The sequence below is a fragment of the Dermochelys coriacea genome, chromosome 7, assembly GCF_009764565.3.
Source record: "Dermochelys coriacea isolate rDerCor1 chromosome 7, rDerCor1.pri.v4, whole genome shotgun sequence".
In the NCBI taxonomy this organism is placed as follows: Eukaryota; Metazoa; Chordata; order Testudines; family Dermochelyidae; genus Dermochelys; species Dermochelys coriacea.
The window spans coordinates 121,375,480-121,396,014 of record NC_050074.1 but is presented as its reverse complement, the minus strand read 5'-3'; the positions used below and the strand labels follow the sequence as shown (position 1 = coordinate 121,396,014).

At 46.2% G+C, this 20,535-nt stretch overlaps 1 protein-coding gene across 1 annotated transcript in view; it reads right to left on the bottom strand.

Moving 5' to 3' along the window:
• Positions 1 to 20,535, bottom strand: part of COL17A1 (collagen type XVII alpha 1 chain) — a 65,342-nt gene that overhangs the window by 18,481 nt on the left and 26,326 nt on the right. The window contains exons 16-35 of the mRNA XM_043519136.1: positions 20,350 to 20,394; positions 19,635 to 19,784; positions 16,852 to 17,067; positions 13,853 to 13,891; positions 13,566 to 13,592; positions 11,131 to 11,157; positions 10,350 to 10,412; positions 10,049 to 10,153; positions 8,817 to 8,879; positions 8,066 to 8,101; positions 7,866 to 7,919; positions 7,466 to 7,501; positions 6,705 to 6,740; positions 6,160 to 6,222; positions 5,752 to 5,787; positions 4,987 to 5,058; positions 4,662 to 4,688; positions 2,875 to 2,910; positions 515 to 550; positions 188 to 268 (exon numbers count right to left, since the gene is read on the bottom strand). Coding sequence (XP_043375071.1) covers positions 188 to 268; positions 515 to 550; positions 2,875 to 2,910; positions 4,662 to 4,688; positions 4,987 to 5,058; positions 5,752 to 5,787; positions 6,160 to 6,222; positions 6,705 to 6,740; positions 7,466 to 7,501; positions 7,866 to 7,919; positions 8,066 to 8,101; positions 8,817 to 8,879; positions 10,049 to 10,153; positions 10,350 to 10,412; positions 11,131 to 11,157; positions 13,566 to 13,592; positions 13,853 to 13,891; positions 16,852 to 17,067; positions 19,635 to 19,784; positions 20,350 to 20,394 — 1,248 coding nt within the window. The remainder of the gene's footprint in view (positions 1 to 187; positions 269 to 514; positions 551 to 2,874; positions 2,911 to 4,661; positions 4,689 to 4,986; positions 5,059 to 5,751; positions 5,788 to 6,159; positions 6,223 to 6,704; positions 6,741 to 7,465; positions 7,502 to 7,865; positions 7,920 to 8,065; positions 8,102 to 8,816; positions 8,880 to 10,048; positions 10,154 to 10,349; positions 10,413 to 11,130; positions 11,158 to 13,565; positions 13,593 to 13,852; positions 13,892 to 16,851; positions 17,068 to 19,634; positions 19,785 to 20,349; positions 20,395 to 20,535) is intronic.

The following is a 20,535-nucleotide window of genomic DNA, read 5'->3' as shown; positions in this document are numbered from 1 at the left end:
AATTCGGCTTTGTGCCCCCTCTCCCACCTATAAGATGAACCAGCATTTTACCCTGAGATTGTTAAATTCCTGGCAGGGCAGGGCCCCTGTTTTTCTCTGTGTTGCATACAACCCCAAGCACAGTGCTCAGTAAATACACAACAAACAGTGATGCAGGCTGCACCTGGAAGGAGCAGGGTTTCCTTACCTGGGACACCGGGTGGTCCTGGTGGTCCTACTGCTCCTGGTGGGCCTGGAGGGCCAGGGAGAGCAATAGTTGATGAACCCTCTGCAACACAAAAACAAGGCAGTTGGCAAACAGGGAAGAGGAGTAAATCTGCAACAAATATCATTTGTAACGAACGCTCTGACCAGTTCTGCTGTCTACATTGCCACAACCAACTTAAATAACACAAACACAAAGAGACCCTGATCCATTGTAGGCACAAGGTAACCATGAAAATAGAAGGGATAATAGAAATTGGAGAAAATCATCAAACCCTGGGGCTGTTCAAAATCCCACTCTCTTACATACCAGCAGTTATAACTTGGCCGGGAGCACCAGGTTCACCTAGGAGAGAGGGGGACAGAAGAAGAGGGATCAGTTAACAGATCAACAAAACATTCTGAATAAGTTTCTGATGGCATTTTGGCTTCTGTTCTCATTCCCCTCATTCTTTTGTTAGAGAAATTATAAGGATGGGAGATAATGGGGGAAGAAAGAGACAGAGACGAGAGAACTCAGCTAACCCCAAAAGATTCTTTTATCAAATGTCCAAATGCTACATTTGTCAGAATGCATAATGGGCCCAGTTCTATCCTAGATACAAATGTGCGGCTTCCACTGAAGTCACTGGGCCTTGTGATCATGTATCTGGGGGCAGAGTTGGGCCCAATATGTATATTTCAGAGGGGGAGCTATGCTGATGACTTCTTTGGAGAACACCCTGTTTTCTATGTGCTTCAGGAGACTTTTGCAAAAAAGAAAAGGAGTACTTGTGGCACCTTAGAGACGAACAAATTTATTTGAGCATAAGCTTTCGTGAGCTACAGCTCACTTCATCAGATGCATTCAGTGGAAAATACAGTGGGGAGATTTATATACACACACAGAACATGAAACAATGGGTTTTATCATACACACTGTAAGGAGAGTGATCACTTAAGATGAGCTATTACCAGCAGGAAGGAGCGGGGGGAAGGAGGAAAACCTTTTGTGGTGATGATCAAGGTGGGCCATTTCCAGCAGTTAACAAGAACGTCTGAGGAACAGTGGGGGGTGGGGTGGGGGGAGAAATAACATGGGGAAATAGCTTTACTTTATGTAATGACCCATCCACTCCCAATCTCTATTCAAGCCTAAATTAATTGTATCCAGTTTGCAAATTAATTCCAATTCAGCAGTCTCTCATTGGAGTCTGTTTTTGAAGTTTTTTTGTTGAAGTATAGTATTTTGTTGAAGTACTCTCAGGTCTGTAATCGTGTGACTGGAGAGATTGAAGTGTTCTCCGACTGGTTTTTGAATGTTATAATTCTTGACGTCTGATTTGTGTCCATTTATTCTTTTACGTAGAGACTGTCCAGTTTGACCAATGTACATGGCAGAGGGGCATTGCTGGCACATGATGGCATATATCACATTGGTAGATGCGCAGGTGAACGAGCCTCTGATAGTGTGGCTGATGTGATTAGGCCCTATGATGGTGTCCCCTGAATAGATATGTGGACAGAGTTGGCAACGGGCTTTGTTGCAAGGATAGGTTCCTAGGTTAGTGGTTCTGTTGTGTGGTGTGTGGCTGCTGGTGAGTATTTGCTTCAGGTTGTGGGGCTGTCTGTAAGCAAGGACTGGCCTGTCTCCCAAGATCTGTGAGCGTGATGGGTCGTCTTTCAGGATAGGTTGCAGATCCTTGATGATGCGTTGGAGAGGTTTTAGTTGGGGGCTGAAGGTGATGGCTAGTGGCGTTCTGTTGTTTTCTTTGTTGGGCCTGTCCTGTAGTAGGTGACTTCTGGGTACTCTTCTGGCTCTGTCAATCTGTTTCTTCACTTCAGCAGGTGGGTATTGTAGTTGTAGGAATGCATGATAGAGATCTTGTAGGTGTTTGTCTCTGTCTGAGGGGTTGGAGCAAATGCGGTTATATCGTAGAGCTTGGCTGTAGACAATGGATCGTGTGGTGTGATCTGGACGAAAGCTAGAGGCATGTAGGTAGGAATAGCGGTCAGTAGGTTCAAAAACAGACTCCAACGAGAGACTGCTGAATTGGAATTAATTTGCAAACTGGATACAATTAATTTAGGCTTGAATAGAGATTGGGAGTGGATGGGTCATTACATAAAGTAAAGCTATTTCCCCATGTTATTTCTCCCCCCACCCCACCCCCCACTGTTCCTCAGACGTTCTTGTTAACTGCTGGAAATGGCCCACTTTGATCATCACCACAAAAGGTTTTCCTCCTCCCCCCCCGCTCCTTCCTGCTGGTAATAGCTCATCTTAAGTGATCACTCTCCTTACAGTGTGTATGATAAAACTCATTGTTTCATGTTCTGTGTGTGTATATAAATCTCCCCACTGTATTTTCCACCGAATGCATCCGATGAAGTGAGCTGTAGCTCACGAAAGCTTATGCTCAAATAAATTTGTTCGTCTCTAAGGTGCCACAAGCACTCCTTTTCCTTTTTTGCGAATACAGACTAACAAGGCTGCTACTCTGAAACCTGTTATGCAGGAGACTTTTGTTAACTCCATATTTCTTTTTTGAAACCACTAGGTGCCACTGTTGATCCAGCTACTGGTCAGGAGACAAGAAAATCCTCACTAATGCAAAGTACCTAGACTAACACGGCTGCTACTCTGAAACCTAGAGAATAAATTAATATCTGGTTTGAATCCCAACTTACCTTTAGCCCCTGGTCGACCAGGGTTGCCTGGGAGTCCTGGTATGAAGAAACAATTCAAAATCATGAATGTAAATATTTTTTTTCCAGATAATTCCCAGAATTGTAATTTTGGGTTAGTGAGAAAACCCCCCACCCAGTCACTTGATCCAACCATTTATTCTCCTACATTTATAGCAGGTGGTTTTAAAAAGATTTTCTGCTGTTGATTGCACCTCCTTTGCTTTATCAGAGGGCCCCAGATACCACTGCAATATGGTGCACTGAGGAGTATCGCATCGCTGCTGGAAAACCCCAGATTTCTAGTGATGGCTAACGGGGTGGTTCAGTTATGCACAAGGACCTGGAACACCTTCCTAGTAACTCAGGGTGGGATTTTCAGAAGTGTAGTGGCACATGGTGCTACTAAATAGTTGTGAAAATCCCATCCGCAGTAGCGATCTCACCACCCATTTTGATTCAGAATCCTGTGAGTCACCATATTAGAATCCCTATTTTGACCTGATGAGGGTGAAGATTCCAAGGAGTTCCTGAACTAGCAACCAGCAGAAATCTATTTTCTATCATATGCGTTTTGTTTATTTATTCAGGACATCTCAGCCCAGGTGCTCCTCCAAGTGACCTTCCCATAGCACTGCCCAAAGTTTTCCCTAGCTCAGCGTTTTGCTTTACTTAGTGGGACACACTGCGCCCTTGAGATTGCAAAGCCTTTTCTAGCTCTTATCTCCTCACCAGCTGAGTAGCATAACTCATTTTTCCAATGTTTTACAAAAAGGAAAAAAAGTTAGTGAGCTTAGTCCTGGTGAAAATTTCTAGGCTGACAGCCTTGGAGGTTGAAATCCTTCGTTTATTTACCGGACATCTACATTATGGGGAAAGGAAATGCGAAGTTCTTCCCCATGGCACCCCACCAATGTAACTTAACCCTGTTCTGGAGGTGCAACCTCTAAGGTTCAGACAGTAACCCATACCATGATACACCTCTGCCCCGATATAACGTGACCCGATAGAACATGAATTTGGATATAACGCAGTAAAGCTGCGCTCCAAGGGGGCGGGGCTGCGCGCGCCAGTGGATCAAAGCAAGTTCGATATAACACGGTTTCGCCTATAACGCGGTACGTTTTTTTGGCTCCCGAGGACAGTGTTATATTGGGGTAGAGGTGTAATTCAGCCTTTGGCTGGAAATGCAAACAGTGGACTAGCTAGAGACATTTGTGGTGGTAGCTTTGGTGATGTGGACATCTGGTGACATGGAATTAGACTGAATCAATCAACAGATTTCACAAAGACCATTGGGCAGTCCCCAAATGATAACAAGGCTTGGTCACTACAAAACTGGGTTGGAAGTGGATCCTAGAATTTGGGAGAGGACAGCCTTCTGATGTGTCCTTGTCTTGCCTAGGGTTCCATGTGTGGAACACCGTGAGGCTGAGACAGTTACCAGGCTAGTGAGGAGGTAATGTGGATTTAAACTGCACTAAAGAAAAACTGTCTCTCATGAAGGCCCATTCCTCATTACTACAGCACATTTCAAACTGGGCTTTCCTAGAGTTTAAGAAAATATCTGTGTTAACCTTAAAAATGTGGTCAGCTGAGCTGCCCTAACTCCATAAATGAGACTTGGTCATGCGTGAATATATGCTGTCAATCTCATATCTCGGCTATTTTAGTGGTCCCTACACCTGTGTTTCATGTAAGCATAATAGGCTTACAAATGTGAGGCTAATAGGAAAGTCAAGATGCTACAATGTGTTGGTGATAAGTCAGAATATGGCAAAATGACTTACCTGGGGGTCCCTGCGGTCCTGTGAGACCTGGAAAAATAAAGGCAAAAATTCTGAGATTTGGAAAAGTTTCTTTGGGGAAAAACAATAATTTTTTTTATAATTATGGGCACATCTTCAGCTGTGCAAATCAGCATCCATATATGTGTGCGTAATCTGCATATTGCAAAGGGCCAAACATCCACATATCTTCGCATTTCATCACAACATCCCAGCATGACTATCTGGCATAGAACCATAGAGTTGGCAGGCAGGCAATCCCTCCAGATGGGATGTGTAACTCAATGGCCTTGTCTAACAATAGTTATTTTTTCCTTTCCGCTTTTACCTGGCTGTCCTGCATCGCCAGCGGGTCCAGGTGGTCCTCGCAATCCTTGCATTCCCATGAGACCTTGTTCCCCTAGGGATGGTTACCAAGACAACATATACATTCTCAGATTCATGTAGCGCAATAACCATTTACAGTCTAGAGGCTGTTGATGTGAAAAGAGCCAACGTTTCAATTGTAGGCCCCTCCCACAAGTCAGCGGGCATGCTGGCACACTAAGCGGGTACTTTCATGCCTAAATGCCCAATTTGAGCATCCAAAGTTACGAGATGGGCAACAAAGTTTGAAGTGCCACCATGTTGTTCTGTCAAATATAAGGCCACTGCTGTGACACAGCAAGAGTCAGGTGATCTCCAGGAGATCGCATATGGCATATCTAGTCACTCGGGCTTCTGCTTGAAATGGGGAGGTGACCGTGTGACCATCAGGAAAATACACACACATTTAATTGGTGCTCATGCTACAGAATGCATAGGATAGTTCATTCTTAACTTCACTCTAGTGCCTTGGACACAGACTACTTATCTCAGGTGAGGCCAGGATGATGGGGCACAAGGATAGTTAGCCTCCCGTAAACATCTCTCGGTTCAGTGTTAGATGTTTGATGGCACACTATGTTGAGAGACCAGGGCCCCAAGTCATGACTCCATTGACTCTGTTACTATGTCAGTCACCATCTCAAGCTGCAGGCAAGTCATGAAGTAGGTGATCTTTTGTCTCTGATGAGGGGCAATGAGGGAGAAAACGAAAAAAATAGCCACCTACCTCTTGGGCCTTGGTGTCCATCGGGGCCAGCTGGACCTACCCAAAGATAAGAGCTCATTAGAGATTGCCGGAATAGTCCCACAGTATACCCAGTATGGGGGCATATTCCCTGTATGGTGTATAGCTGAACACAAGACTATGGCTTTCTATTATATTATGTCTGAATAAGACCTAGACTGGGATCATTGATGGTCAGAAACTTTCACCTAAATCTTAAAGGTAAGGACCTCGTTATATATGCAAATATAATCTAACAAAAGAGATTTGTGGGAAAGACCTGGCAATACATACAGTACAATCCCACTGCACAGTTATCTCCATTCCAGTCCTCACAGAAATGGACTAGCTGCTGGCGAAAACACCTGTGTGTGTTCTCTAGAAATGCTGCATCAGGTCTTTGTTATTTACCAATGGATCCTTTGGTTCCCGGTTCCCCTGGAGGACCAGGCAATCCTCTTGAGCCTGGCTCACCTGCGATCAAATCAAATTAAAGTGAATACAAATAATGTTGGTGAGGATAGAGTTCATGACCAGACACAACAACATTTGCAGCTTTGCAAGCTAAAGATAGTATTGACAGGCCATTCGGGCCTCATGATTCATGGTGCCGCATGATCACCTCAGGACATTGGGAGGGAGTTTTCCAAAATGCACAAATTAACTGAGTGCATTCCAGCTGAAGGGGAATCTTGCTGAAGTAATAGGTATGGATCCCTACCCAGGGATACCTGATTATATGAATCAAGAATATGATCAGATATGGCAAACCTCATGTTCTAATGAACAAAAATAATGTCAACAATAACAATATTCTTACATCTTTGAAAAATAAGCAGAGCAAGCTTGGATGGGCAGACTTTATTCCTGTATGCACTTTTTAATAATAATCCACTTCATATTTTATAGCCACTATTAATTCCAGGACCCCAGACAACAAATGTTTAAATACTGACCTGTCAGACCACGAGGTCCTTTCTCTCCATGGTCACCTAAAGCAAAAACAAGGGGAAATATAACTTCATGTAATTCATAGAGTCATAGATTCCAGGACCAGAAGGGACCATTGTAATCATCTAGTCTGACCTCCTGTATAATTCAGGCTATAGAACTTCCACAAAATAATTCCTAGAGCAGATTTTTTAGAAAAAACATCCAGTCTTGATTTAAAAATGGTCAGTGATGGAGAATCCACCAGGACCCTTGGTAAATTATTCCAATAGTGAATTAGTTTCAACATTTATGCCTTATTTCCAGTCTGAATTTGTCTAACTTCAACTTCCAGTCATTGAATCTTGGTATATCTTTCTCTGCTAGATTGAAGATCCCACTGTTAAATATTTTTCTCCCATGTAGATACTTATAGAATGCGATCAAGTCACACCCTTAACCTTCTCTTTGTTAACATAAAGAGATTGAGCTCTTTGAGTCTATCACTATGAGGCATGTTTTCTAATGCTTTAATCAGTCTCGTGGCTCTTCTCTGGACCATGTCCAATTTATCAACATCCTTCATGAATTGTGGGGACGAGAACTGTTTCACTGAACAATTTTACTGTCAAAGAAAAAGAAACCTGATGACAGAAGCATCAAATAACCAAAGCCAATGAGGTATGTGATTGATCCCAACCTGACATTGGGGGAACCAGGACAAAATATCCTGAGTAATCTAACAGGAAGAAAGTACTGACAAAAGTAATTTAATTGATTAGCATACCTTTGGGTCCAGGTGCTCCTAAAGCTCCTTTCTCACCTAAAAGATATAAAAGCAATGGCTTAAAGTATAAATGTTGTAGGGGGAGAAAAAGGTCTCCCTCCATCATTCCTCTCTAGAGACAGGACATGACCCATCTCTTCTTTTGGTGCTTCATTTAATCTAATCTATCATGCTCCTACCTATCTATGGTATTTCCAGGGTACCTATCACCATCATTAAGTTTATTCTTTTTCCTCCTATCTTTCTCCTATTGTCCTCGGGCCCCAGGGTCAGAACCTTTCTCAGATATAACTCTGATTCACAGCTGGGTGTTCTCTTCTGGGCAGTAATGGAAAAGCACAACATCTGTTACAGCCACCATAACTCATCAGTGTAGCAGAAAGTGGGCTCTAAGTCTTACCTTTGGCCCCTGGGAAACCTGCTTCACCTCTAAATCCTTGAAGACCAGGAGAACCTGCAAGAAAAAAATAAATTGGGGTTTTAATCATGTCCAGTCTACTTCACTGCTGAACACATTTTCTAAGAAAGTCAAGCATGCAGAGTGTTGTCACTCTGTCTTTTTGTTTCCTGTATGTTATAACAGGAGAATGTGGCACTCACCAGGCGGACCGTGTGGGCCAGGAGAACCCGTCATGCCTGTAAATAAGAAGTGTACAAAATTTCAGCTACATTGCAATGGGAAGGAGAACCCATCTCCTTGGGTTTGCCAACAAGTGACCAGACTCCAGAGTGCCCCTAACTAAACAGGATCCTCCAGCCAGTAGATGATCTCACATAATTTGCATCCTATACATCAAGAAACTTAGTCTTGAACTGGGATTGTTGTGATCTATAGGAAGCAGCTTTCCCTGGTGGGCCAAGCCATAGCCTCTCCTCCTTGCCCAAGGAAGGAGGAACAGAGTTCCAGCTTGTTTCAGTGGGGAGCTGCTCTTTATGGGCAAAATTTTTCCTCTCAGTTACATGGGTCAGCTCCCATTGGAGTCTGTGGAGTGGCCCCTATGTGACAGACAGATAAAGATTCATCCCATTATTTCTAAAGGTTCAAAGGCTGGCAAAAGCCAACTGTAAGCTCAGGTGGGTTGCTGCCATGAGTCAATCATCTACAGCGTCACTTAGACTTCCATAAAACAAGCCATTTTTTAAAGTCTAAAATACGCCTCTTCCCATTAGAACGTCTTGTTCTGAAATGTGGCTAGTTTGGTGGTAAGCCAGCTCATTCATCTCCCCACTGCAGTGAGGCACAAATCAAAACAGTGGGACCCACAACCTTCAACGCATCCTCCCACAGCCCCTAATCAGGTCTATTACCCATGCAACCCTGCTGCCATTTTCTGTTCACCATTGTATTTACCTTTGAGGCCAACAGACCCTGGTGGCCCAGGTGGTCCAGCAGGTCCCTGATCACCAACAACACCTAGAGAGTAAAGCATCAGACAACGTCATTAACTAGCATGCCAGCTGCCATCCTCCACCCCCAGAAGGAACTCTAAGATTCAAAGGGACGTGTCCACAGCGTGGGGATCACCTGCACCACACTGAGCTTCTCTTGTCCTCCTGGGCAGCAAGATAAAACAAGGCTGCAGCTTGCTCCTGTGGGATCCACTTGCTATCAATGAATTGTCTCCATGAATCTAAACTGGGCTCCCTGTTTTATAAGTCCAGCCATCTCTTTCACCATCCTACCCCCAGATCTACATGCACCCATGCAAATGCTGCTTTGCAGAGAGGTATTGTATGTTTACCCAGCTACAAAACAAACCACCAGCCACCTCAAGTCTATTTTCTTCTAGGAGTCACCTTGAACGACTGAGGGTTAGCAGCGCATTTAGTAAGGATCTGATTGTGGTATACAGCTCTGATTCCCTGTTGCTCAGTGTCATGATTAATCAGTAATTAAGACAACTGAGAACGCATTATCCAGAAATGAGCCCATCTCATTGAGCATTATGACACACCAGAGTTTGAATCCTTCTCAAGTCCCAGGACTTATCTCACTACACCACCTGGCGTCATTGTCTTCTGTTGTCAGTAAATATTTTAGTGAAAAAAAAAATCTATCAGTCATTTCTGTGCTAAAAAAGATGAGTTAATCCAATGCAACAGACAGATCTTTGTAATTAATTGCGGCAACTACAGAAATGAAAAGATTCTTTTTGGCAGGACACACAATCAGCACCAACCCATTTGCCTTTTTGCACACAGTCAGCAGGTTTCTGGTTTAGTCTTATTCAACTCTGTAACAGCTTTGGGCCAGAGCCTTTGGTGTGATTCTTGCCTCAAGGTTGGCAGTGTGGACAAGATAAAAATTAGCTGAGAGCCAAACCACTTCTGGTTCTGCAAAACCCAACCCTGACTGATGAGCTTTGGCAGAACAAAAGCCACCTGGTTCGGCCATTGTCGAGGTGGCACAAACCCGAAACCTTTCAGCCCTATTCCAAGTGGAGAAGCAGATAAAAGGAAACCTAGATCTGAACTATCAAAACTAAATCCTGACCACTGAGGCTTTTGCAAAACCAGAACTGAGACCCAGCCTCCATGGCCCATCTCTTTATGCACTGGGGACAGAACAGGACAGTCTCCTACCTCTGTCTCCTTTCTCCCCAAATCCAGGTGGTCCAGGTTCCCCACGAGGCCCTGGTGGCCCTTCTCGCCCTCTTTGGCCCATGGGTCCCTCCATGCCATGATCACCTATGGAAAGCAAATGGCATGTAATATAGCTTTATACATTCCATGCAGTGAAATTCAGTGTCTCCTTCTCCCCCGCTGCAGCAGGACGGGGTCCTGTTTTCACACATGCAGGTTGAGGGTATGAACATACTGTGCGGGTCTCCCACTGTAACTGAGCTGTGATAAGCTCAGAGTAAGATGGGTCAGTGCTGCTTACCTACGCTGCCTTTCTGTCCTTTCGGTCCCTCTGGTCCTGGGTGCCCCATCAAACCTGGGATGCCTGTAAGCAAAACACAATGTGGTAAATCTGCAGTTTCCCTGACTATGGACCAAGGGTGGGTGTCTAGGAAATATGAAAATAAGGGATTTGAAAATCCAGGACTGCAGGGTTAGGGTGGCCGGGCTGAAAAAATATGTAGTTTGCTAAGCACTGTATATGTGCAGGGGTCTCTTTAGCAGCATATGGTAGGTACGGTAGGGTAAATATAATATAATATAATATAATATAATATAATATAAATATTCTCTGGCTCTGAGAACATTCCTGTCTAACACGGCTGATACTGAAGGATACATGACTTTGACTTTTGCACACACATTTTCAAGGCATGATCACTCATGCAGGCATCTGATAGAACTGTCACAGGCAAAACCCAGTTTGCAATTATTGGCCAGAATCTTTCAAGCATGCTCACAGATCTCAGTGCACCAAAATCGTGCAGGGAAACGTGTGCTCACACACAAGCCAGGACAGGATGAGGCAAGTAAGGCCTTTGAGCTGTAGGGCAGTGGTTCTGCCTGCATTTCAGCACTACGGGAATAATAACTTCAAGCAGTATAAGATATTTGCAATGGCACAAGAGTTAAACTCAGACTGCATGGAGAGCCAGCCTGGAGGGGTATGATGTGCAAAATTAATCCTGGCTGACTGCATGTCACTGTGTGTGGTGTTCAGCTGACGCGCCACGGAGGCTGGCGACTTGTTGAACTCAGCCTACCTGGTGCACCAGGAAGTCCTTGATTTCCTGTTAGAACAAAGAAACAGACCATTAATGGGAAAACAGATCTTGCCTTATGTTCCCACCTTCATCCTTTTGCTAGTTATTACCCTTCTGCCAAAAACCAGAGGGGTAGGTGCCTGGCCTTTGACAAATCAAAGACCCCAACATTCCTCTAAAGCACATCTTGATTAAATCAGATACTGTACAATTTCCATCTTGCTTTTCAAACAGGTGAGTGTATTTCTGGATACAAATACCTGTGATCCCCTCTACAATGCTCTCTAAACTCGGGTCTTTGCCAGGGATAGTGTTGACGAGTGAACAGCCATGGACAACGGGTATAATAGGAAAGGGGAGGCATTACCTCCCCTAGCACAGCCGTCCCGGCTGCCTGACACCTGGGCCGTGGTACCCCCTCCCGCCACCTCTTCTCCTCCCTGCTCTAACCCTTCCCCAAGGTTCCCACGGTTTGCTGCTGCTGCCTGGGGTGAATCTTCCTCCTCTTCTCTCCTCCACCCCATCCCCTTCTCCCCTCCGAGGTCCCTGCAGCTGCTGGCTGTGTCTCTCCTCATGCCCCCATCCCTGTGGGGTGCGGGCTGTGTGGGTGTGCGTGAGAATGCGGGCTGGGAGTCAGTGGCAGACGAGGGGAGTGAGGAGGCGAGTGGAGGGCATCCCTGAGGAGGGCTGTGTCTACACTGCCACTTTCAGCCCTAAAAGTGGAGCGACAAAAGTTTTAGCGCTGAAAAGTGCCAGTATAGACAGTGCTTTATCTCCCGGTGATAAAGCTACCACTCCTCATTTGGGGTGGTTATTTTTTATCGCCAGGAGCGCTCTCCCCCTGCTATAAAGTGTGTCTACACTGCCCACGTCACAGCGCTGTAACATGGGCAGTGTAGGCATACCCTTACTTTACACAGTGAAAAAGCCTTCCAGAGACCTAGTAGCAGAGATCACTGAAACTGTTAAAGGGCCATTGAAGTGGTAATAAAGAAAAGGAGTACTTGTGGTACCTTAGAGACTAACAAATTTATTTGAGCATAAGCTTTTGTGAGCTACAGCTCACTTCATCGGATGCATACAGCTGTAGCCCATGAAAGCTTATGCTCAAATAAATTTGTTAGTCTCTACGGTGCCACAAGTACTCCTTTTCTTTTTTGCGAATACAGAGTAACACGGCTGCTACTCTGAAACCTGAAGTGGTAATGAAGCCATTTGACAGGCATTTGCCAACGCCCGCCTGGGAAGCCTTTGGCCATGTTCAGCTGGCTTTTCTATTGTAGGAAAATGTGCTATTGGGGTTAAAAAGAGTTTCCAAATGACGACCCCTCAGTTATTCTCTGTACCCAGAAGAAGTAACTGCTAACCTGGCTCAAGGAGGAGGTGACATAGCCAGAGAGTTTATTTCTTGATCTAGTCGTTTTACTCAAATCAGTTTAAGTAAACAAGTCCGGCAAAGGATTCTGTGTAAGGTGAACAAACTATTGCCCTAATGCAGGCTGTCAATGACAAGCAAAAAAGAAAAGGAGGACTTGTGGCACCTTAGAGACTAACAAATTTATTTGAGCATAAGCTTTCGTGAGCTGTAGCTACTCATGAAAGCTTATGTTCAAATAAATTTGTTAGTTAGTCTCTAAGCTGCCACAAGTCCTCCTTTTCTTTTTTGCGAATACAGACTAACACGGCTGCTACTATGAAACCTGTTTAATGACAAGCACTTGTTCAAAGGGAGAGATGAGGTTTCAGTTTGGCACAGGTAGCCTGGCATTTCATCTCTCTCTGTACAGCATACACCGAACTCCCTGCCACGCAGAGGAGAATCTATCTGGTAATTGAGCTACACCTGTTGCCTGTTCAGTTCCCAAGGGGAATGTTATTAGTGCTTGAAGGTGAAAAAGGGAGAGGGTCTCACCGGGGGGGGGCAGCAGCAGGGTTAAGGGGCAAGGTGAGCCATCTGCACAGCAGGTAGGGGGGGTCTTGTGGTGGGGGGTCAGGGTCTCGCAGGGCGGGGGGGGGGGGAGGTGAGCAGCAGGTGAGTGAGCGGCAGGTGGGCGGGGGAGGAGGTGAGCGGAGGGGGGATCTCCGGAGGGGGTGAAGAGGTGAGTGGCAAGTCAGCAGTGGGTGGGGGCGGGGCCTGGGGCAGAGCAGGGGCGGAGTGTGGGCGGGGCTGTGGGTGGAAGAGGCAGGACAAGGAGCTCGCCTCCCCCAGGGGAAGTTTCACCCACCACCCATGAGAACAGCCAACCCTGTCATTATAATACTTGACCCAAGGAACCATTTAGAAGGTGAGAAGCAGTCACCACTTCATCAGCCTCTCAACAGAACTAACGTCTGTGAGAAACAAAAGGCCTTCCTTCAACTAAGTGCTTCTAAATCTAGAGTTCTCACAGCACCTTGTCCGGGTATATGAGAAAAATGTCTAATTTCAGACTCACCTTTGGGACCTTGCATTCCCGTATCGCCTGAGAAAGGAGAAATAAAATCAAATCAAGAGAGATCCAGGAGGTATTCCCAGTGATTGCTCATTTTGGGACCATCCTTTCTTCCTTATTACACTCCAAACTCTCAATGAGACCCTTGGGAGTTTGGGGCAAACATGGAATGCAGGATCAGCCCTTTCCCATTTTAACTAGTTGTGCTAGTCAGTTCCCTGGATTCATCATGCAAATTATTAGAAGAACCCGAGACACAGAACAAAAAGGGAAACACAACTCTCCTGTACCTTTCAGACCAGGTTCCCCTTTCTCCCCTTGGAAGAAACCTGCAATGGGAAGTAAAATGGTTGTTAAATTTAATTACACAATTTCAAGTAAAACGATCTCTCTCTCTCTCTGAGGACTCGATTTCAAGGCTGGAGGCAGCATAATCTAGTGGGCAGAGCATGGATTTGGAAAGTAGGAGCTCCCCAGACTGATAGGAGTGACTCACTTTGAAATCAGCCGCACTCATCTCTTGCAGAGAAAGGAAAATCATGCTCCGAGTGCCAATCCCATTCCTGCCTCTCTGACCTTGGGCAAATCACATAACCTTATTTTCTCCATCTGTAAAATACAGACCTCACTCACAGGGGTGTTGTAAGGAATAATCAGCTACTTTTTGTGCAGTGCTTTAAAAATGATAAGCCTTATCAGTGCTGTAAGTATGATTCATAATTACAGGGACCATTACATTATGTAAGTGGGGGAATAGTCCCGCTATTGTGGGGAACTTTCCTGGCTTCTGCACTACCCTGGTGAAGTGGGCTAGCGAAAGGATCTGAGTCCTCGCTCCCACTTCCTTTACCCAGTGGCCTCCCTGCCCTGGAGGACTCCCCTTCCACTCTCCTGTCTGGCAGAGTCCTCGTAACCCCAGCAAGGCTGGGCCCTGGATTCCTGGGGGGCTCGACCCCCAACCCTGCTGTGGTCACCTAGGACGGGGCTAGGGTGTCCCCATCCGGGGTACTCTCTCTGCACTGGGCACTTCTCTGACCCACTGACCATTACATACAATTTAAAGCAAATGCAAGTTATTTAATTAACAATTAATTTTAAAAAGAATAAGGGAAAACGGGAAAGGTTAAAGGAAACGCATCACCCCGCTCTGTGGCAGGGACCATCACAAACAGTGTCTCTGGAAGATCAGGGCAGTTCACAGTCTGTTCCTTGTAAGTCCCAGGCCTTCTTCTCAGGCCCTGGCTGTGCTGCAGGGATGCTGTGGGTTGGACACTCGCTCTGGTGGTGGCCACAAGCTCTCAGGCTCTAAGTGGTAGGACCCTTCTTCCCAGTGTCGCCCCTGCCCTGTCGGGGTTACGATCCAAGCCTGGCCTGCACAGACCCTTGGCTGAGGCGTCTCCCTGTGCTGGGCCTGCTGCCCAGGATCCCCCTTGGTCTCCCCAGCTGCTCACCGCACCCAGCTCTAGACTGCTCCAGCCCCAGCTGCACCCCTCTGTCTCTGCGCTGCTGCTGATCTGTCTCCAGCTCCCTGGGCTGCTTCTTTGGCCCCTCTGCCTCTGGTTGCTACAGCTCTGCTCCCAGGACAGGTCTGCTCTGCAGGCTGCTTCTGTGACTCTGCTCCCAGCACTGACCTGCTTTGTGGGCTGCTTTTCTGGCCCCTCTGGCTCTGGTTGCTGCAGCTCTGCTCCAGGGCAAGTCTGCTCTCTCTGGGCTGTGTCTCTGGCTTTGGGGCTGCAGCTCTGCTCCCAGGACAGGGTTTGCTCTCTCTGGGCTGCTTTTCTGGTCCCTCTAGATCTGGCACAGCTCTGCCCCCCAGCACAGCGTGGGCCCCTGCTTTCTCCTTAGCTCAGCCCCACTCTGTCTGACCCAGGCAATTCCAGCTCACACGGAGGACAAGACCTCCCTGGCCTCCTGATTCCCTGAATAGCCTGCTCACCCTGTCATGCAGGCTGACCTGGAGCATTGGCCTCTCCCCATTGTTCCTGGGGACTGTCAGTCTCAGGGTCCTGATTTCCCATAGACCCTTCCCCTTTTAGTACTGGAAGCTAGCCAACCAAAACACCTGAATGTTAGTAAGGGGGCAACAGTCCTCTTACATATACAACCACCTTGATATCCCTCTCTTGGATAAGAAGGGTAGATTTAATCCCTCTCTTACTTCCATGACAGGCAGCATTCTAAGACCTGTACTTGCTTGCAATATGCTCTCCCATAATAGGAAGGTTTCAGAGTAGCAGCCGTGTTAGTCTGTATTTGCAAAAAGAAAAGGGATGAAGTGAGCTGTAGCTCACGAAAGCTTAGGCTCAAATAAATTTGTTAGTCTCTAAGGTGCCACAAGTCCTCCTGTTCTTTTTGATAATAGGAAGGGTTTATAATTTGAATATATTATGCTGTGCTTTGAAGGCCTCTGCCAACTCAGATACGGAGTCACACGCCTTACCTGGGAAGACTTTCTGCAAGTCTTTCCACTTATCTGGGACAGTGAACAGGGCACATTTTCAAAAAATGGCCACCTAATCTGCTCCTGCAAAACTTGCATATGCAACATTTGCATGTTCAGACTATTCATCTGTGCAAGCAAATCTATTTTTGCATGGGCAGTGCATGCACCTCTCCATTTTCTGAATGTAAGTGTAGATTGTGTGAATGCAAATTTTACACGAGCAATTTAGACAGTGAATTTGGAAAATCTGAAACGAGAGAATGATAATTGCTCAAGAGTTTACATTTGTCAGTGCAATCTGACTGCAGGGCCAAGAGTGGGGCTGAAATGAGGTAAAATCACATCTCAGTTACACAAATGTAAATCTGGAGTAACTCCACTAAAGCCAGTGAAGTTATTCCAGGTTTACAGTGGTGTGAATCGAAAATGAGGGCTTGTGGCACCTTAGAGACTAACAAATTTATTTGAGCATAAGCTTTCGTGAGCTACAGCTCACTTCATCGGATGCATTCATTGGAAAATACAGTTCACGAAAGCTTATGCTCAAATAAATTTGTTAGTCTCTAAGGTGCCACAAGTCCTCCTTTTCTTTTTTCGGATACAGACTAACATGGCTGCTACTATGAAACCTGTCAGTGATGTAAATGAAATCAGAATCTGCCTCTTCTTCAATAATATATACAGAATCTGGTAACACCATGTTCTACATTTCTTGCTACCTAATTGCAATCTTAAATCACACAGTAGCGTGGACAGTGCAAATGACAGATCTGCCTTTTTTTTCCTGGTGAAGCATCTTTTATCAATCCAGACTCATGGAATTTTTTGGACTCTTGCCCTTCTTACCTCGTCCTCTTTCCAAAGCCATTTTGCTCCTCATAAACAGCCAGAGAGCCTCTTGATCTTTATGACTGAAACCTGTAGCATAGTCTGGACCTTTCCCGACATCAGAAATACTGTACTGTTGGTTAATATCCGCATTGTGTGGATTAATTAACAGGTAGTTGGCTTGGGTTTTCTCCAGGTTTTCCACACGAGATTTCAGCTTCTTCACTTCTTCTGCTGAAAGGTTAAATTAAAGTAAACCATTAAAGGGGAAGGAGAGGTGGGTTGATACCCATAACAATTATTTCTAAAGGCAGAAGCAAGGGAAAGTTCTTTGTCAACTAACAGTTGCCGCTGAATTTGGCAGGGGATGGGAGGTAGGGTAGGGTTATTCTGTGTATCTAGTAGCTCCTTGTAACTGGTAACTTTTTACCAGGGATTTCCACTGGACTGAAAAGACATCTTTTGAACCTGTCAGCCTCTAAGGCAGAGGTGGGCAAACTATGGCCCGCGGGCCACATCCGGCCCGCGGGAACATCCTGCTCGGCCCCTGAGCTCCTGGCCGGGGAGGCTAGCCCCCAGCCCCTCCCCCACTGTCTCCCTCCCCAGCAGCCTCACCTCGCTGTGCTGCCAGCGCTCTGGCCCACCGCTCCTGCCAGGCACTGCGGGTGGCGTGGCTGGCTCCCAACAGGCGGCGGGGCTGTGAGCTCCTGCTGCCCTGAGCAGCATGGTAAGGGGCTGGGGACGGGGTTAGATAAGGGGCAGGGGGTTCCAGGGCAAGTCAGGGGACAGGGAGCAGGGGGCGGTTGGAGGGGCTGGAGGTTCTGAGGGGGCGGGCAGGGGACGGGGAACAGGGGGATTTGGAAAGGTGTGGGAATCCCGGGGGGCTGTCAGGGGGCGGGGTGTGTGGATAGGGGTCGGGGCAGTCAGGGGACAGGGAGCGGGGGGGTTGGATGGGTTGGAGGTTCTGAGGGGGGCAGTCAGGGGGCAGGAGGGGTTGGATAGGAGGTGGGGGCCAGACTGTTTGGGGAGGCACAGCCTTCCCTACCTGGCCCTCCATATAGTTTTGCAACGCCGATGTGGCACTCTAGCCAAAAAGTTTGCCCACCCCTGCTCTAAGGGGAAGAATTATCTGGTGGTCAGAGCACTGGAGTGGGAGTCAGATCTAAATTCTCCTCCCAGCTGTGCCATTGATTTCCTCTGTGATCTCGAGGAAGTTACATCCCCTCTCTGGTCTCATCTACACTAGGAAAAAAAGGGGTTTTCCTAACATAAGTTAACTAACATGCGATAAAATCCTAAGGTGGACAAGACAGTTTGTAGCTTTCACACGAGTTAGTTGGTTGAGGCAAAGCCTAAGGGTTTAATTCATAGTCTTTAATTCAAACTGTTTATACACGTGGAAACGACACACTGCCTTGTCTTCACTAGGATTTTACCTTGCATTAGTTACCTCGAGTTAAGACCACCACTGTTTTCCTAGTGAAAGTGCACCCTGTGTGCCTCATTCCTCACATCCATAAAACAGGAACAATACTGATTTCTACCCCTCGCACGGCTGTTGTGAAGCCTAATCCACTAATGCTGGTCAAGCGCCTTGAGATCCTTGATGGACAGCACAAGAAAAGTGCAAGGTTCTCTAATGATACTTAAAGGCACAGAAAAAGAAATGTGCGTTTAGTAGCTAAATCCTCACAAGTGAAAGATACTAGACCCAAGAAAATTTGAAAGCAAAACTGATCAAACATGGCTGCTTCTGGGGACAGTGAGCACTGTGTTAGTACAGCATGGGAGAGCTGATGGACTCCAAGTATCTTCCTGCTGCCTTTCTGTCAAACGCTGTTCACTTCTTTACGGGAGGTGACACAGATCACGTCATGGACAGTGATGGGCCCCAGCAGCACAGTTTGGATTTGGATTCAGATCTTGAACCAAATTTTAGGAAAGATGAGGAGAACACAAGACGTGTGAAACCAGATCAGACTAGTGGTCCACGTAGCCCAGTCCCCTATCTCTAAGACAGACAAGCATCGGAGGCTTCAGAGTAGGGTCTAAGACCCTACAATCGATAGTTGTGGAATAGCCTGCCCAGCAGTGCCACCAGAACACTTTTAATAGTGGGGGTGCTGAAAGCCAGCCCCCTTACCCCGTCTGTGCCCCCCCCACGCCCCGGAGCTGGGAGCAGGGCCGTGTCTCCAGGACAGGGGAACCTGGACAGGGGTAAGGGGGCTGAGGCTGGGGCCACAGCTGGGCGCGGGTGCGGGGCTGGGAGTGGAGCCCTGCGCAAAACCTGGGGGTGCTGCAGCACCCCCCACACCTCTAGTTCCCATGCCTATTCTGCCCAGAGGAAAAGTTTCCTGACCCTGGTCACTTAGAGGTTGGCTTTTGCCCTGAAGCAAGAGAGTTTCTATCCCTTACACATTATTTTTATCTTATCTGATGTATCCGTTGTTCTCATTATCCTTATCTTTGTTTTATCTATTACTTAGCCCTGCTAAGTTCTTAGTGAATGTAAATTCACAGGCTAATTATGTGCGCTGCAAAAAAGTATTGCATGGGACAGATATTATTACATTCTCTCTACCATCCATGATTTTGTTTCCCTCTGTGTTGTCCCCTCTAAAGGGGGTTTGGATGGAGGGTTTTGCTTTCCTTCATTATTGATCTGGATCTGAACTTCTTCAAAGTTTGGCAAGTATTTAGATTTGGGGTTTGGTTCAGGTCAATCACTAATCACATCTGGATTTTGCTGAACCTGAACAATATAGTCCATCCTATGGCCTGCTCTTGCTGTGATCTCTTACCCAAAGCGATGAGTCCGAAGAGCAATCCAAGGAGGAACAGCCCAGCCAAGAGCAAACCCAGGAGCCATTTCCACCAGCTACAGCAGGAACCACAGGGACACCAAGCTGGGGCTGCCCCTATCCCTCCCCCTCCATCATCGCCTGGAATTTCTAAAGTGGGAAAGGACAACAGCAAAGTTAATAAATAACTCATTGATTTCAGTATAAGAATAAGGCCTGCAGGGGCAGGCCCATTAAATACAGTGCTCTAAAGAAAAACCTTTCCAATTCAGTTTGCAAACAATGGGTGAAATTCGGAGCATCCTGAAGTCAATGGCAAAACTCCCCGTGATTTCAACAGGGCTTATGTTTTTTAAACTGCTGACTTCCAGTTCACAGGTGCTAGGTGCCCCTACATTTGTGTGCTTGTACAACGATGACACAATGAATCACAGCCATAGCTCTGCGTAGTTGCTCTGCTAACTACTTGATTTGCCCCTGCAGTCAAGAAGCACATCTACTCAGATTTGCACCCACATCTGAATTACAGGTGCAAATTTTGCAGGTGCAGACTGTGCTCATCCTAAAACAGCGACCCTTATGAAAATGGCCTCCCTTCTTTATTGATCACTTACAGATTATTTATATCACAGCTGGGTTATTCTTTTTTTCATTGAAAGTAAACTATGCTTTAATATATCCCCTCCTTCTAAAGAATCTTCAAAGCACTACTGACCTGCATAAGTTGCTTTGTCCTTTGTTGACACGGATTTTAGACCTCCTGTTGTTATAACAAAAGAGATTTTAATTATCTTTTTAAATTATTTTATTTTTAATTATTACCAGCCACACCCAGGAGAATATTGACACAGCTAAAATACAATTTTGTTTATCAGTGTGTCTTTAGTACAAGCTGTATTCC